This window comes from Bombina bombina, chromosome 4 (genome assembly GCF_027579735.1).
Source record: "Bombina bombina isolate aBomBom1 chromosome 4, aBomBom1.pri, whole genome shotgun sequence".
Taxonomy (NCBI): Eukaryota; Metazoa; Chordata; class Amphibia; order Anura; family Bombinatoridae; genus Bombina; species Bombina bombina.
The window spans coordinates 46,140,318-46,159,838 of record NC_069502.1 but is presented as its reverse complement, the minus strand read 5'-3'; the positions used below and the strand labels follow the sequence as shown (position 1 = coordinate 46,159,838).

General features: G+C 37.4%; 1 protein-coding gene across 1 annotated transcript in view; it reads right to left on the bottom strand.

Moving 5' to 3' along the window:
* ADGRF3 (adhesion G protein-coupled receptor F3) overlaps positions 1-19,521 on the bottom strand; it is a 104,086-nt gene that overhangs the window by 84,300 nt on the left and 265 nt on the right. Inside the window, exons 2-3 of the mRNA XM_053711001.1 lie at positions 15,886-16,056; positions 10,550-12,481 (exon numbers count right to left, since the gene is read on the bottom strand). Of these exons, the coding sequence (XP_053566976.1) occupies positions 10,550-12,481; positions 15,886-16,056 (2,103 nt within the window). The remainder of the gene's footprint in view (positions 1-10,549; positions 12,482-15,885; positions 16,057-19,521) is intronic.

Below are 19,521 nucleotides of genomic sequence, written 5' to 3'. Positions count from 1 at the left end.
CACAGCTGCTCCTTCAACAAATGATACAAAAGAGAATAAAACAGATTAGATAATAGAAGTAAATTAGAAAGTTGTTTAAAATTGTATTCCCTATCTGAATCATGAAATAATTTTTTGTGGTTTCATGTCCCTTTAAGATGCCAGAGACTACTAATGAGGCTGCTCAGATTCAACGTTCAGGCAGTGCATGTGCCGGGGAACAACTGGTTGTGGCGGATACACTTTCCAGGCTCCCGTTGGCTGCTGCTGAAGAGTCTTCAACGGAATCAGATGTGAAAGTGTATGTAGATTCAGTTCTGGCCTCCAAATCCATCTCTTCAGGGAAGCTAGAGCAAATAAGAAAGGAGACATATTTAGATACAGACCTTCAAGAAGTTATAAAGTACATAAAAGAAGGTTGGCCCGAGAGTCGGGCAGCCTGGATGTCTTTAAGTTCTTACCAGTCAGAAAGGTCGCAGCTCACGGAGCTGGATGGGTTGGTGCTGTTCCAGGACCGCATTGTTATTCCTGTTAGCATGCGGCATGAGATGTTAAATAGGATTTACGATGGCCACTTAAGCATTACAAAGTGCAGAGAAAGGGCATCTACGGTTGTATGGTGGCCTGGAATCAGTTCCGACATTGCAAGCCATGTGTCTCAATGTGCCTTTTGCCGGGAACGCCGGCCTACTCAGAGAAGGGAGCCCTTGATTTCTACTCCGCTGCCTGCAGGCCCGTGGCAGAAAATAACTGCTGATTTGTGCGAACTGCACGGGAAAAAGTTCTTAGTCGTGATCGACTACTATTCCAGGTATTTGGAAATTGCACCTTTGAATGAAATCACAAGTCAAGCTGTTATCACTCATCTCAAGGGCTTGTTCACCCGGTGGGGCATTGCAATGGAGCTGGTGAGTGATAACAGAATGCAGTTCACTTCCACAGAGTTCACTTCTTTCAGCAGGGAATATGATTTTATACATTCCACGTCAAGTCCACATTACCCGCAGGCCAACGGAATGGCTGAAAGGGCAGTTCAAACAACAAAATTCATTTTAAAGCAATCTGAGCCGTACCTGGCCCTTTTGTCCTATAGGGCAACTCCCATTCAAACCACAGGGTTTAGCCTGGCACAGCTGATGCTAGGACACTAGATTCGCACCACCTTACCCTCTTTATTCCTCAGGATGAAGTCCTTAGGAGGGATGAAGAGGCAAAAAGGGGCTATCATTTCTTCAACGACAGGAGACATTCTGTGAGGCCCTTGCAGGAGCTGAATGCAGGGAAAAGTGTCAGAATTAAACTGGATGATGAGAAGAAATGGAAGACGCCTGCTACGGTAATTGGACGCTGTCCAGAACCAAGGTCTTATGTAGTCCTTACTGATGGAGGGACAGTTACACGCCGTAACTGAAAACATCTTCAGCCTGTACCTGAGAGTTTGGAACGGGATGCCTCAGTACCACCGCCGGTGGGATCCCCTGTTTTAAAAGGGGTGCCTTCCCCTCAGTAAGATCACAGCGGGGATATGTCTTTGCCTCGAGTGGACTCTCAATCACCTTCTTCCATATCAGAGGACAGTTCATGTAGAGTTACATCAAGTGGAAGAGTGGTGAAACTTCCGGCCCGATATCGGGATAAACTTTAGTTAGAACAGTGACCGGAAGTATGGGTAGAAAAATCCCATGGTCACTGTGGACTAGGGTAGTCTACCCCGATGTTCAAGTCAGGATGTAATTCATGTTGTTTATATTTTCTGTAACTTGTTATTTGTTATATACTATACAAAATTGTTGTTGTATACTTTGTTATTTGTTATATTCAAATGAAAACAAAAATGTGTATGCTTTGTCCTTTGAAAAGGGGGAAGATGTGATGAGAGTAGGAAGTGATGTCACCAGATTGGGGGCGGGGCTTAAGTCTGTTTGTCTGTGTCTCAGTTAGTTAGTGAGATCAATGCTACCAGATGTATATTTCCATGCTCTACAATAAAATAGAGTTGTACCATCTTTGCTGTGTCCTGCATGTGTCCTGCATCTCATGACAGAATCTATTTCATAGATAGAGATTCATCTCCTACCTCCCTTTTCAGATCGACGATATACTCTCATATTCCATTACCTCTACTGATAACCGTTTCAGTACTGGTTTGGCTATCTGCTATATGTGGATGGGTGTCTTATGGTAAGTATGTTTTTATTACTTAAGACACTCTCAGTTATGGTTTGGCACTTTATGTATTTATATAAAGTTCTAAATATATGTATTGTACTTATATTTGCCATGATTCAGGTTTCAGTATATTTCCTTTTGCAGACTGTCAGTTAAATATCTGGGAAATGCATTTTTTAGGAAAATTTATTTCTTACCTGGGGTATAGTCTTTTTTCAATTGACTGTCATGTTAAATTCGCGGGCAGAATTAGGCTCACGAGGGCGCAAAATGCCAAACTATATTGCATAATTTTTGGCGCGAAGTTACGTTCGATAACGCAAATTTGTAATTTCTGTCGTCTTTGTCGACGCCGAGTCCTTTCACAAGGTTGCGTCTTCAATGACGCGAGTGTGTCATTTCTGGATGTTGTTAGCGCAAAATTTTTTTCTCTGTTTGTTTGTGCGTCATACTTGGCTCAAATATTTTCATTATTTTAAACCCCATTCCTATATGCCTCTTGCCTTTTTTCTCTATCAGAGGGCTATGCTGTTTTTTCCCATTCCTGAAACTGCCATATAAGGAAATTGATAATTTTGCTTTATATGTTGTTTTTTTCTCTTACATTTGCAAGATGTCTCAATCTGATCCTGTCTCAGAAATCACTGTTGGAATCCTGCTAACTGATAACAGTTCTACCAAAGCTAAGTACATTTGTTGTAATCTTGTGGAGATTATATCTCCAGCTGTGGTTTGTAATAAGTTGTCATGATAAACTTTTACATGCAGAGAGTGTGTCCATAAGTAATAGTACATTGCCTGTTGCTGTTCTTTTAACATCTAATGTACTAGATATACCTGTGAATGTATAAGAATGTATTGCTGATTCTATTCAGAAGGCTTTGTCTGCCATCCTGCCTTCTAATAAATGTAAAGGACTTTTAAAACCTCATAAAATTGATGAAATTTCGAATGACCGACAACATACTGAATTATCCTCCTCTGATGAGGATCTATCTGATTCAGAAGATCCTTCCTCAGATATTGACACTGACAAATTTACTTATTTATTTAAAATGGAGTACATTCGTTCTTTGTTAAAGAAGTGTTGATTATATTGGATATTGAGGAGACTAGTCCTCTTGTTATTAAAACTAGTAAAAGTTTAAATTTTGTTTATAAGCCTCCTGTGGTTATTCCAGAGGTTTTTCCAGTTCCTGATGCTATTTCTGTTATGATTTCTAAGGAATTGAATAGACTTGGTACTTATTTTATTCCTTATTCAAGCTTTTAAAAATTGTATCCTTTGCCAGCAGTTAGATTGGAGTTTTGGGAAAAGATCCCCAAAGTTGATGGGGCTATCTCTACTCTGGCTAAACGTACTACTATTTCTATGGAAGATAGTATTTCTTTTAAAGTTCCTTTAGATAGGAAACCTGTATCTTATCTAAGGAAAGTTTATTTATTTTCAGGTCTTCTTCTTAGGCCTGCAATTTCTTTGGCTGATGTTGCAGCTGCTTCAACTGTTTGGCTGGAAACTTTAGCGCACCAAGTATCGGATCATGATTTGTCTAACATTGTTAACTAGATTCAACATGCTAATAATTTCATTTGTGATGCCATTTTTTGATATTATAAAAATTGATGTTAAATCTATGTCTTTAGCTATTTTACCTAGAAGAGCTTTGTGGCTTAAATCCTGGAATGCTGATATGACTTCTAAGTCTAGATTACTATCTCTTTCTTTCCAAGGTAATAAATTATTTGGTTCACAGTTGGATTCAATAATTTCAACTGTCACTGCGGGGGAAGGGAGTTTTTTTGCCTCAGGATAAAGATCTAAGGGTAAATCTAAATCTTCTAACGGTTTTCGTTCTTAAATAAGGAACAGAAACCTAATTCTTCCCCAAGGAATCTGTTTCCAATTGGAAGTCTTCTTCAAATTGGAATAAATCCAAGCTATTTAAGAGATCAAAGCCAGCCCCCAAGTTTGCATGAAGGTGCGGCCCTTATTCCAGCTCAGCTGGTAGGGGGCAGATTAAGATTTTCCTAAGATGTTTGGGTCAATTTGGTACAAAATCATTGGATTCAGAGTATTGTCTATCAAGGGTACAGAATAGGATTCAGAGTAAGACCGCCTGTGAGAAGATTTTTTCTCTCATGCATTCCAGCAAACCCAGTAAAGGCTCAGGCTTTCCGGAAGTGTGTTTCAGACCTAGAGTTATCTGGGGTAATCATGCCAGTTCCGCTTCAGGAACAGGGTCTGGGGTTTTATTCAAATCTATTCATTGTCCCAAAGAAAGAAAATTCATTCAGACCAGTTTTGGATCTAAAAAGTTTGAATCGATATGTAAGAGTACCAACTTTCAAAATAGTGACTATAAGGTCTATTCTGCCTTCTGTTCAGCAAGGGCATTATATGCCCACAATAGACTTATAGGATGCATATCTTCATATTCCGATTCATCCAGATTGCTATCAGTTTCTGAGATTCTTTTTTCTAAGACAAGCTTTACCAATTTGTTGCTCTTTCTTTTTGGCCTAGCGACAGCTCTAGGAATCTTTCCAAAGGTTCTCAGTGTCCTACTCTCTGTTATCAGAGAGCGGGTGTTTGCAGTGTTTCCTTATTTGGACGATATCTTGGTACTTGCTCAGTCTTTACATTCTGCAGAATCTCACACAAATCAACTGGTGTTGCTCTTCAAGACATGGTTGGAGGATCAATTTACCAAAAAGCTCCTTGATTCCTCAGACAAGGGTCACCTTTTTAGGTTTCCAGATAGATTCAGTGTCCATGACTCTGTCTCTAATAAGACAAGAGACAATTAAAATTGGTTTCAGCTTGTCGGAACCTTCAGTCTCTATTATTTCCTTCAGTAGCTATGTGCATGGAAGTTTTAGGTCTCATGACTGCAGCATCGGATGCGATCCCCTTTGCTCATTTTTCATATGAGACCCCTTCAGCCTTGTATGCTGAATCAATGGTGCAGGGATTATACAAGGATATCACAATTAATATCCTTAAATCCCAATGTTCGACTATCTTTGAATTGGTGGTTAGATCACCATCGTATAGTTCTAGGGGCCTCTTTGGTTCATCCAACCTGGACTGTGATCAACAGATGCAAGTCTTTCAGGTTGGGGAGCTGTTTGGGGATCTCCGACAGCACAAGGGGTTTGGAAATCTCAAGAGGCGAGATTACCAGTCAATATTTTGGAACTGCAATTTTCAGGGCTCTTCAGGCTTGGCCTCTGTTGAAGAGAGAACCGTTCATTTGCTTTCAGACAGACAATATCACAGCTGTGGCATATGGCAATAATCAGGGTGGGACTCACAGTCCCCTAGCTATGAAGAAGTATCTTGAATACTTATTTGGGCGGAATCCAGCTCTTGTCTAATTTCTGTGGTACATATCCCAGGTGTAGACAATTGGGAAGTGGATTATCTCAGCTGTCAGATTTTACATCCGGGAGAGTGGTCCCTCCATCCAGATGTGTTTTCTCAGATTGTTCAGATGTGGGGTCTTCCAGAAATAGATCTGATGGCTTTTCATCTAAACAAGAAACTTCCCAGGTACCTGTCCAGGTCCAGGGATCTTCAGGCAGAAGCAGTGGATGCGTTGACACTTCCTTGGTGCTACCAACCTGCTTATATTTTCTCACCTCTAGTTTTTATTCCAAGAGTGATATCCAAAATCATCATGGAACAGTTGTTTGCATTGCTGGTAGCTCCAGCATGGCCTCACAGGTTTTGGTATGCGGATCTTGTTTGGATGTCCAGTTGCCAACCTTGGCCTCTTCCATCAAGGCCAGATCTTCTGTTTCAAGGTCCGTTTTTCCATCAGGATCTCAAATCATTAAATTTGAAGGTATGGAAATTGAACGCCTAGTGCTTAGTCATAGAGGTTTCTCTGACTCAGTGATTAATACTATGTTACAGGCTCGTAAATCTGTTTCTAGAAAGATTTATTATTGAGTTTGGAAGACTTATTTTCATGGTGTTCTCATAAACTCGCTTGGCATTATTTCAGAATTCCTCTTCAGAATGGTTTGGATAAGGTTTTGTCTGCAAGTTCCTTGAGGAGACAAATCTCTGCTCTTTCTGTCAAAGAAAGATTGCTAAGCTTCCTGATATTCACTGTTTGTACAGGCTTTGGTTTGTATCAAGCCTGTCATTAAATCAATTTCTCTTCCTTGGAGTCTTATTTTGGTTTTGAAGGCTTTACAGGCTCCTCCATTTGAGCCTATGCATTCTTTGGACATTAAACTACTTTCTTGGAAAGTGTTGTTCCTTTTGGCAATCTCTTCTGCTAGAAGAGTTTCTGAATTATCTGCTCTTTCTTGTGAATCCCCTTGTCTGATTTTTTTCATCAAGATAAGGCGGTTTTGCGGACTTCATTTAAATTTTTACCTAAGGTTGTGAATTCTAACAACATTAATAGAGAAATTGTTGTTCCTTCCTTGTGTCCTAATTCTAAGAATTCTTTGGAGAATTCCTTACATTCTTTGGATGTGGTAAGAGCTTTGAAATATTATGTTGAAGCTACTAAAGATTTCAGGAAGACTTCTAGTCTATTTATTATCTTTTCTGGTTCTACGAAAGGTCAGAAGGCTTCTGCCATTTCCTTGGCTTTGTGGTTAAAGCTTTTGATTTATTCAGCTTATTTGGGGTCGGGTGAAGGGTGAAGCCCAGCCTCAGAGATTTTCAGATCATTCTACTAGATCAGTCTCCACTTCATGGGCTTTTAAGAATGAAGCTTCAGATTTGCAAAGCAGCAACCGGGTCTTCTTTGCATACATTTACTAAATTCTACCGTTTTGATGTATTCGCTTTTTCGGAAGCAGTTTTTGGTAGAAAAGTTCTTCAGGCAGTTTAAAATATTTTACCAGTATCACATAGTCAACCTGACCCAATTAAACAGCAGCTTAAAAGTTAACATTAAATAAATCGAAATCAAGGGAGATGGGGATGAGAACCAGCTTTATTTTACCAACCTATACTAGGGGGGAGGGGGATGGAAAGAGCACGTTCCCGGTTTCACGTAATCACAACTGAAGCATTAGAAAAACAGTGACATAGATGTACAATCACTCCTTTAAACAATTATACATTTAAGCTGACGAAGACAGGGGACAGAGTACACCTGACTGCTCTATATGTACACAGGAAACAAATTTCTACAAGTAATTGTTACCAAACATTTGTAATAATTGTATATACAATGCATATTATTCTGTACCACAGCCCAGCCACATAGCTGGATCTTCTACTTCACATGTAAAGTTTTTGCATTCAATAAAGAAAATTTTTTAATTTTTTTTTTTTTACCAGTATCTTATATCAGAATCTTAACTATATTACCGTGACTGAGTGACATTTTATATCATTGTATTCCCTCTAGAGGAAAGTTTAGATTGTTTGGGTCCACGAGTGGCTCATTCTGGTATGAGAGGGGTTTATAATACTTAAAAAGAGGTTTTAGTTTAGCTTGTTTAGTATAATTACTGTGATATCATGTATTGTCTTTTCTGAAAACAGTCAACTGCATGTGTATATAACATGTCTATCTACTCTGTTAAAATATCATGACCACAGTGAGCATGTTTTTTAATAACCCTGGAATATGTCTATTCAATTTTATGTTTTCTAATAACCTCAATAAAAACACTTATTAAGTAAAAAAAATAGCAAAGTCCTTTGCATAAAATAAAAATTATTAAAAAAATTGCTATAGGTCAGTCCACTATGTTACATCCACTGCAAGAAAAAAAGAGTAGGAAAATAATTACATCAATCAACCCACTTATCCATAATAACGGGAATACTCCATATCTAGAAAAAGAGTGGGGGGTGCTCAATGCCAGAGAATAAATTGATAAAGAATATATTGATTGATTAACCTGAGACATAGGGGTAGATTTACCATAGTGTGAAAGGACATGATAGGATGTAGCGTATCATGTCCGCTACACATCTATAAATGCTGACAGCATACGCTGTTGGCATTTATCATTGCACCAGCAGTTGTTGTGAACTGCTTGTGCAATGCCGCCCCCTGCAGATTTGCGGCCAATCGATCGGGTTGATTTCTGTCAGCAACCTCAGAGCAGGCGGACCAGTTATGGAGACCGCTGCATCATAACTTCTATTTCCATACGGAGCTTGCTAAATCAGCCCCATAGTCTCTTTCCTATGTATTTCTATAAGTGAGTGCTCTTTATGTGCCACTTGTGCTCTTTTTTTGTTTCTTTATCATCATGCTACATCCACTGTGCTAACACAATTCAACGCTCTTAGCAGCACTGGTATGTAAACCTGTCTGTTTTCAGTGTGAGCGTTCTAGTGATAGATCAAGTGATCCCCTCCTCGTGACATCAAGAAACAGTGGCTCTACCACGGAGACCAAACAAATGTCTTAAAGCAAAGATTTTTGGGGAAAGACTACAAAGAATATGATATAATTGATGTAATTAAGAAGAAATATGCGTTTTTGAAGTATAAAAAGATACCAACAACCCAAGCTATAAAAGAAGTAGAACCTATTATACTAAATTATTATACTGATAATAAAGAAATAAAAAATATAATTAATAAACATTGGAATATTTTTAAATAGATATACGTTTAAATGGAATATTACCAGAAAATCCCAAAGTAGTTTTTAAAAGAGCTCTAAATTTAAATAGTACTTTAACTAAGAGGTATATTAAAGAAAGGAGGGGGTTCTATAGATGTGTGGGATGTGTATAGGATTGTGAATAAGAGAGAGTATAAGATAAATAGATTGATAGCATGTCTGTCCACAAATGTAATTTCTGTACTCCAATGCCCATGTAATCTACAATATGTGGGTAGAACATCAAAACCCCTACATGTAAGGATAGGTGAACATATAAGAAACATGAACAATGATTTCTTAAAAGATACAGTATCAGAACATTTTAGAGAGAAACATAATAAGAACCCAAATGTATTAAAATGTGTGGGAATAAAACATATTAAAAGACATTGGATAGGGGGATTAGGCAAATTAGAAATGCAATGAATTTATGAGTTGGATACATTTATCCCAAAAAATCTAAATTAAGATTTTGAATTTTATCATTTTCTTTGAAACATTAGTAATATTTTGGATAAATTAAAATGTTAATATGGAGGAGCGTGTGGGATCTCAAGTACTAACCACTTTAAAAATAAATGTAATATTTTTTTTTACATAAGTATATTTTATTTATTATTTACTTTCATTTGATCCATCACTGGAACCCTCACATGGAAAAAAAGTCAGGTTTACATACCAGAACTGTGTTAGGACAGTGGATGCTATATACCCCAGGCTGTGAGAGGACTGTCTTATAGAAATTCTTTCAATTATTTTATTAATTTTTATTTTATGCAATAGACTTTGCTAATTTAAATGTAATATTGTAACAATAAAATTTGAACCTCCTACATGTTGTGGATTTGTATCCATTTGTACTGAGTGCTTATCTTAGAGCTAACATAGCCCTAATTTGTGTGAGTACCTTACTAAGTTGGGCATTTCAATAACATACATACTGTTGTACAATATGGAAATGTCTTTTATCTTTAAGATCACATATAATATCTAAATAGACATTCATCTATTTATAACAGTGCACAGTGTTGTATGCTTTTTATTTATTTTTTCGAATCACATTGTATTTAAGTTATAACACTGCAACATATTACTATAGTTGAAATAGTTGTGAAAACAGGTGTCTGAAATGCCCTTCCAAGGATTTATCAAGTGCCTTGAGGTGCGAAATTCGATAAGCCAAAACTGGGCTTGAAAAGTAATTGAAAACAATTGAACACCCCTTTACGAGTTCGAGAGTCAAACGAAATTGCATTATTGTAATTTGTCGAATCATAAAGTAGCCGTTTCAGCCCTGAAAAACAGCTGAAAACATGGCAGCTCCTGATAGAAAGGGTTCAAGGCCATAATGACCATGTCATACCTTGTTGTCTGCAGACTCAAGCCCTGATTGACTCCTCCAAATAAGTGCTGGGTGGAGCTTATTGAAAATCAATTACAGCTAACAAGTTGTTAATTTGTTTTAAAAATGTTTAGTCTTGGCTGTTATTTTATAGCAAAACAATAGAAATGTCTGTAATTAGAAGTTGTTTACAATGTCATACTGTTTAATGCTTAATCATGCATATTAAAGAGTACTATTTAAACATGCTAAACATAATGTAAAACTGTTCAGTGTGACACATCTAGATGTAGTCACTGGCTAAGAAGGAAGACTCCTACAACTCCATTGGTGCACAGTGATATGCCACACCACTGCATGAAATGAAGAGTTTAATTACAACACAAGAACTTGTTTTTCAAAAATGAATATATATTTATATACTAAGCCAGCACTTCCATGCAGCACTATAGGTACTTACTGACAGTGGTAGGTGATACACTGGTGGATGTCAGCTGTGTGACAACAGGATCTGAACTTGAAGACACAGTAGAAGTAGTTGTTAGACCTGAGTAGGCTGCTGCGGTGTCACTGCTTAATGAAAACGCTGTAGTACTGCTTGTAACCACTGCTGGCAGAGCTGTAGTACTGGCTAGAGAAGCCTCTGATGTAACTGATGTTGGCAGCACGGTTGTATATATTGTACTTGATGGTGCAGATTCTGTTGTAGTTTGTATGAGCTGTTCTGTTGTACTTGGTGCAGATTCTGTTGTAGTTTGTATGAGCTGTTCTGTTGTACTTGATGGTGCAGATTCTGTTGTAGTTTGTATGAGCTGTTCTGTTGTACTTAATTGTGCAGATTCAGTTGTAGTTTGTATGAGCTGTTCTGTTGGACTTGGTGCAGATTCTGTTGTAGTTTGTATGAGCTGTTCTGTTGTACTTGGGGCAGATTCTGTTGTAGTTTGTATGAGCTGTTCTGTTGTACTTGATGGTGCAGATTCTGTTGTAATTTGTATGAGCTGTTCTGTTGTACTTGGTGCAGATTCTGTTGTAGTTTGTATGAGCTGTTCTGTTGTACTTGATGGTGCAGATTCAGTTGTAGTTTGTATGAGCTGTTCTGTTGTACTTGATTGTGCAGATTCTGTTGTAGTTTGTATGAGCTGTTCTGTTGTACCTGGTGCAGATTCAGTTGTAGTTTGTATGAGCTGTTCTGTTGTACTTGATTGTGCAGATTCAGTTGTAGTTTGTATGAGCTGTTCTGTTGTACTTGATTGTGCAGATTCTGTTGTAGTTTGTATGAGCTGTTCTGTTGTACCTGGTGCAGATTCAGTTGTAGTTTGTATGAGCTGTTCTGTTGTACTTGATGGTGCAGATTCTGTTGTAGTTTGTATGAGCTGTTCTGTTGTACTTGATTGTGCAGATTCAGTTGTAGTTTGTATGAGCTGTTCTGTTGTACCTGGTGCAGATTCAGTTGTAGTTTGTATGAGCTGTTCTGTTGTACTTGATGGTGCAGATTCTGTTGTAGTTTGTATGAGCTGTTCTGTTGTACTTAATTGTGCAGATTCAGTTGTAGTTTGTATGAACTGTTCTGTTGTACTTGAATGTGCAGATTCAGTTGTAGTTTGTATTAGCTGTTCTGTTGTACTTGATGGTGCAGATTCTGTTGTAGTTTGTATGAGCTGTTCTGTTGTACTTGATTGTGCAGATTCTGTTGTAGTTTGTATGAGCTGTTCTGTTGTACTTGATTGTGCAGATTCTGTTGTAGTTTGTATGAGCTGTTCTGTTGTACTTGATTGTGCAGATTCAGTTGTAGTTTGTATGAACTGTTCTGTTGTACTTGATTGTGCAGATTCTGTTGTAGTTTGTATGAGCTGTTCTGTTGTACTTGATGGTGCAGATTCTGTTGTAGTTTGTATGAGCTGTTCTGTTGTACTTGATTGTGCAGATTCTGTTGTAGTTTGTATGAGCTGTTCTGTTGTACTTGATGGTGCAGATTCTGTTGTAGTTTGTATGAGCTTTTCTATTGTACTTGATGGTGCATATTCTGTTGTAGTTTGTATGAGCTGTTCTGTTGTACTTGATGGTGCAGATTCTGTTGTAGTTTGTATGAGCTGTTCTGTTGTACTTGATGGTGCAGATTCTGTTGTAGTTTGTATGAGCTGTTCTGTTGTACTTGGTGCAGATTCTGTTGTAGTTTGTATGAGCTGTTCTGTTGTACTTGATGGTGCAGATTCTGTTGTAGTTTGTATGAGCTGTTCCATTGTACTTGATTGTGCAGATTCTGTTGTAGTTTGTATGAACTGTTCTGTTGTACTTGATTGTGCAGATTCTGTTGTAGTTTGTATGAGCTGTTCTGTTGTACTTGATTGTGCAGATTCTGTTGTAGTCACAATTGTTGAATTTTCGTGCACCACTGCAAAATATACGACATTAGGTAATTCAGTATAAGCTTATACAGACACAAAATGGTTTATTGCCTTTATTTAACACTCCCAATACACAACCAACAATATTATGGCAAAATAATAAAAAAATAACAAATGAGTAACTTATTTTTTCTAAATAATAATTGTATTTATTTTAAATGTAGCTTTGGTTCAGTCAGACAATCACAGAGAAAATGTCAAACTCTGACATGGACAACCAATCAGAAGCAGCAATGTCAGACTGCATGGACAACCAATCAGATAAAGAAGTGTCAGACTGTGATTGCATGGACAACCAATCAGAAAAAGAAGTGTCAAACTTTTCTCTGCATGGAACAACCTAATAGATGCAGAAGTGTCAGACTCGTCTCTGCATCTAGCAAAATTGAGTGAACGAGCTTAGTTAGTAGATGTTTCACTTAAATTAAATTTGTATCTTTTTTTTTATTAAAAGAGCATAAAGGTGCAAAAACGAAGATTTAATGTTATAGAATTGTATTGCACTATTGCTTGTACGTAACTATATGTATAACCCCTAAAAATAGATTAAACACATAAGGCTGGATTACAAGTGGAGTGCAATAGATAGCACAAGGTGCGTTATTTTTTTTTAAGATAAATAAATAGTGGGCATCATTGCAGACTGCCGCCATGTAAAAAATAATTCCCATTAAAAATTATGGGAGAGTGAGTGGTAAGACTGATGACAAGAAGATCCCCCTGGGAGTAGGGACAGTCAGTCACAAGCCGCAAAGTAAAGGGGTGCGGAAGAGCTGAGATCAGCCTCACTCCCTCAGGATTAAAAAGGCCAGAAACACCACGCTATTTACACCTGGGCTGCATTAATGAGGCATGTCACTCACTGTCACTGCCAGGACCAGAATACAGGACGGCGGTTAATACCGCAGCACTAATCCTGAGAGAGAGGGAGTGAAGGATGGGGAGATGGTCTGGAGAGTGGGGCACAGAAGGATCCACCTTACCTGCAGTTCCTGAGAGACCAGAAGTGGGCAGGCTAGGCAGCACTGGGGCTGGAATTGCTATTATGTCAGTGATTTGTATTTATAAAATGTCTAAGGAGGTTTCTGGTAACTTCACAAAAGGAATCACGGGTTACTTTCAGCTCTGGGGTCCTGTGCTTGAGCAAGAAAATTTGAATACCAGTGCACTGCTCACAATATTGCTCCACTTGTAATCCAGACCTTAGTGTGGTGAAATAAATACTTAAAAAAACATAAAATACCCGAACCAAGAAATCATCTTATACAGAGACACAGGGATGTTTTATGCTGTATTTGAAGTGGCTGCCCCTTCATATAGTACATCAGATAAGGGATTTCCTTTTTTATGTCAATCACTTTCTAACAACAGACCGGCAGTCGTAACAAGGGCTTCACTCTCTTCAAAATGGGTTCTCATGCTTCTCTTTGTGTTACATAGGGGGGCTGAGGTTCTAAAAGAACCGTCCTTCCTTGCACAAAACACCATAGTGGTCATCTGCAAATTATATAGGGATGTCCTCTCATTTAAAAGAGAAAATCTTCCTCTTTCAAATGAGTAGTCTCGTACTTCTCTAATTAAATGAGTAGGGATAGGGGTTTAGCAATAGCCCTCTCCCTATAGAAACTCGCTTATGGCCAGTGATTCAGGTGATCTCTGTCACGTGTCCTATGGGATGGGACTAATTAGAAACATTGTTTTCTCCCATTTTAAATGAGTGATTACGTCCCTCTAGGCAGGGGCATATTTTGGCCTAGGCAAACAAGGCACTTGCCTAGGGCGGCAGATTAGAGCGGGGGAAAGGACAAATTTTTGTGGCTATATTTGTAAGAAGCTTACAGTTATTTTAGAAGTCTGATACAGGTGTATAAAGGGAGATTTTACCTAAAGAACTTACATTCTAGAAGGGTATAATAAGAGACTGCCCTTGGAGTTTACAGTTTAGAGGAAGCTCTGAACCTTTCTTTTATTCAGCTAGCTATTGCCTTTAGTTCTGTTGGCTTCCAGCACTTAATATTGTGTTTGGGGAAGTATTGTTTTAAGAAATCTGTGTTTGTTTGTTTTTTTATATATATATGTATATATATATATTGCAGCAATATATAGGTGGGTGTTTATGACTATCTGTGTATGTGTCTGTAACTCTGTGTGTGTGTGTGTGTGTGTGTGAACATTTATTTTGGAAATGTCTTAAAAAAAGTCACATTACACATATGGCCAAAAAATCTTGTGTGTGTGTGTGTGTGTGTGGGGGGGGGCAGCAGAATTGTGTGTGCCTAGGACAGCACACAAAAGCTAAATACCCCTCTAGGTCAGGTGGGCTGGTGACAGGAGGTCTATTAGGGCCCTTCAACCAAACCTATCATTTTTACTACTGCTGCATTTTTGTGCCAATCACCTTATATCAACAATTTGAAAGGGCAGACTCTCCTTTTTTCAAACAAGGGATCACTTCACACTCAACGTAAGCTGCTCCAGAGCCCCAACAGACCACTGCTTCTTACACTCTTTGCCATCTCAGAGGAGAGAAATTTGCCCAAGCTTGCCCACTCCGGGTGATTGACAGGCAAATTAGATGATGGCAGTAAATCGGAAATGGGTTTAAAATGATGTTTTATCTGAATCATGAAAGTTTAATTTTGAGTTTAATATCCCTTTAAAGTCACAAATTATTTCCTTGTATGTTTTATTTCCTAGACCATGTACCATTTTAGAAGCAGTTCTAGTGTCTAGTCAGATCACACAGTGACACACTGTTTGGAGTGTCTTCTCCAGATCAAACTATGGATAATAAGCATCTGCATTTGGAGGGTTCGGCTGTCTCTGAAAGTGGAAGAAGGCAATACGCTTGTGGTGTTCGGGTCTTTTTGGAGCCAGATTTCTTCTTGTGTTGCACTTTCACAAGAAGACATCTAGCTCTGCCTTCTTCCGTATTCGGAGGCATCTAAACCCTTCAAATACACCTGCCTAATGGATAAGCATTTTCACACTGTGAAAGGAAGTAAAGGGTGAAATTATGTTGTATGGTGCATAAGTAACAGCAATCTGGCATTTTATTTTCATTACAAACTAATATATTTTAATTCTGAAAAAAAAAATGATGGGGAGGAGTATCCCAGTATATCTCTTGAGTAAAAATGGGGTTTGTGCAGTCTACAGACTCGACAGCAACACTGTGTCTTTCTCTTTATGCATTTAACTGCAATATCTCAGGAACAAATCCCTACACAATGTTTTAGCTGGAATGTGATAAGATCTTGTGCATGCTGAGATATTGCTAATCTTTACACATTCCCAGTGACAGAGAATTGTATTTTGACTCAGTAATCTGCATTTAACAAATCCTTCTCCTGTGTCACTATTACTTGTTAAACATGTGACTGTCACTTACATGGGCCAAAGCAGTCTATGATTGGATATTCGTAATAATAGGACTCAGTAGTTTGACACCACTGTGAAGCCAAATAGAAACTCTGGGAATCCGTTGGGTTTATGATACAGATATCATTGACGTTGTACGTGTAGAGAGACTTAGACTGGCAGCTTGAGAATGACTTTGTGCCTGTAAATAAATAGAAATTGTATTAATATCACAGACTACTATATTATTATAATGAAAAAATAATATTTTAAAAATCCTCAGAGCATGTCCTTGGTGGCTAAGTGAAGCCACCAATCAGCACGCCCTATCAAGGTGCTAAGACAAAAGTGGTCCGGCTCCTAAACTTACATTCCTGTTTGTTTTCAAATAAAGATACCAAGAGAACGAAGACAAATTGATTAAAGGAGAAAATTAGAAAGTTTCTTAAAATTGCATGCTCTATCTTAATAACGAAAGAACAAAAATTGTGTTTCATATCCCTTTAACTCTTTTAGAGATAGATTACGAGTGGAGTTGTAAGTGTAGTGCGCAAGTGATAAGGTTTTATTGTGGGTCTTTGCACACGTCGGAAATAGCGCGTATATTACAAGTTGAAAAAATAATGCATTTGCTTGAGTGTAGTACAGTTACACTCATTATGCCACTGATTAATAACAATTATTTTTAAAAAAATTGCATTAAAAAGATATGATGTCTCAGCTGGGAGTCAAATGGAGATACATACATATACATGTCTAAATATGTATATATATATATATATATATATATATATATATATATATATATATATGTTATTTTTTATGTGTGTAAATATGTATTTATGTGTTTTACTATATATTTACTGTACATATTTAACATCCCAATGTTCTTCACTTACAGGATGATCTACTATTTATTGTAAATATATATATATATATATGTATATAACTATACCTGCTATCTATTCCTATAGATATATAGTTATAGATATGTATTTTACATGAAAAGTATCAGATACATAGAAATATATATTTAGTAATAAAAAGTACATTATTTTTTATGTGAAGAACATAGGAATGTAAAATATGCGTTTTATATATCATGTTTCGTAATCTAACATCTAATTAGCACACAGGAAAACATACGGCTAGATTACGAGTTGTGCGTTAGGCTGAAAAAGCAGCGTTAACAGGTCCTAGCGCTGCTTTTTTCCTACCGCTGCTATTACGAGACTTGCAGGTTTAGGGGCACCGCACACTTCTTTGGCCTTACAGCAAAACGACTTACGTAAACTTCGTAAAGTCTTTTTTCTATGGGACTTCCATAGCGCTGATATTACGAGTCTGTCTTGGGAGGCCAAAAAGTGAGCAGTACACCCTACCCCGTCAAGATTCCTAACGCATTTAAAAGTCAGTAGTTAAAGGGCCATAATACCCAAATGTTTAAACACTTGAAAGTGCAGTATAGCTGTAAAAAGCTGACTAGAAAATATCACCTGATTATAGTGTAGTGTTAGGTGTTATCGTAACTTAGGTTAGGTTTTATTTTACAGTTACTTTTGTATTTATTTTAGCTAGGTAGTTATTAAATAGTTAATAGCTATTTAATAACTATTCTACCTAGTTAAAATAAATACAAACTTGCCTGTGAAATAAAAATAAATCCTAAGTTAGATACAATGTAACTATTAGTTATATTGTAGCTAGCTTAGGGTTTATTTTATAGGTAAGTATTTAGTTTTAAATAGGAATAATTTAGTTAATGATAGGAATTTTTAGTTAGATTTATTTTAATTCTATTTTAGTTAGGGGTTGTTAGGGTTAGGGTTAGACCTAGGTTTAGGGGTTAATACATTTAGTATAGTGGCGGCGACGTTGGGGCGGCTGATTAGGGGTTAATTAATGTAGGTAGGTGGCGGCGATGTAAGGGATGACAGATTAGGGGTTAATAATATTTAACTAATGTTTGTGAGGCGGGAGTGCGGCGGTTTAGGGGTTAATATGTTTATTATAGTGGCGGCGACATTGAGGGAGGCAGATTAGGGGTTAATAAGTGTAGGTATGTTGCGGCGACAGTGGGGGCAACAGATTAGGGGATAATAAATATAATGTAGGTGTCGGCGATGTTAGGGACAGCATATTAGGGGTTCATAAGTATAATGTATGTGGCAGTGGTGTCCGGAGCGGCAGATTTGGGGTTAATAAATATAATGTAGGTGTCGGCGATGTCGGGGGCAGCAGATTAGGGTTAATAAGTGTAAGATTAGGGGTGTTAACATTAAGGTGTAAACATAACTTTAGTTTCCCCATAGGAATCAATGGGGCTGCGTTACTGAGTTTTACGCTGCTTTTTGGCAGGTGTTAGACTTTTTCTCAGCCGGCTCTCCCCATTGATTCCTATGGGGAAATCATGCACGAGTACGTACGACCAGCTCACCGCTGACTTAAGCAGCTCTGGTATTGGAGTGCGGTAAGGAGCAAAATTTTGCTTAACGCTCACTTCTTGTCTTTCAACGCCGGGTTTGTAAAAACCTGTAATACCAGCGCTGCATGTAAGTGAGCGGTGAGACAAAACTGCTCGCTAGCACCGCATAGCCTCTAACGCAAAACTTGTAATCTAGCCGTGAGTTATTGAAATATTACATTTAAAAATTTAAATTAAAAAAAGTTGTTACATTTTTTTAAACATAATGTAAAATATTTTAAATAATTCATAGAATATAACTATATATTTTATATAATGCGCCTTAAGATTACTTACGTTTTCGTGTGCGCTAACCCGACCGCATTAAATCTAAATTGCTCTTCACATAGAAAATGATGTACTTTTTATTATTAAATATATATATATTTCTTTTTTATTCTATTCATGTAAAAAACATATATATATATATCTATATATCTATAGGATATCTGTTTGCACTCTCCAATGAGTTCTAGGGGAGAAGAAGTTATTACTGTCGTAATATTTTTCTGTGAACGTTGGGTTTTCACTTGCAAGCAAAGTTTTTACTTTCAATTTGTAATACGTGCGCAATCCGATGCACAAAAAGCCTCCGTCTAGTGTAGTTTAGCGCTCCACTTGTAATCTAGCCCTTAGTTGGTTAAACACATACTTTACAAAAGATACTCATAAAAAATAATAAATAATAAATTACAACTAAAAATTGTAATCCATAAGAAAAATAAACTACAATTTGTTATGTGTAATTAAGTACTAAGGTAAAATGTAATAAATCTAATCTAGTTTATGCCTATGTGCACCATATAACATACACGCATAGGGGGCGCCACATAGTGACTGAAGCATAAATCCCACAAATTTAGAGGACCACTCAGTGCAGTAGATTTACATAATTAACATGTGCATAATAAAACAACAATGCAATGACACCTACTTTGAATTTCAAATAAGCAGCAGATTTGTTTCTGACAAATTATTTTTTTTCTCCCATTTTCTGACCCCCTGTATCATGTGACAGACATCAGCCAATCACAGACTAGTATACGTAAATCCTGTGAGCCTGTGCACATGCTCAGTAGGATCTTGTTCCCCAGAAAGTGTGAATATAAAAAGACTGTGCAAAATTTGATGATGGAAGTAAACTGGAAAGTGTCTTAAAACTGCTGCTCTATTTGAATCATGAAAGTTTATTTTGACTTGAGT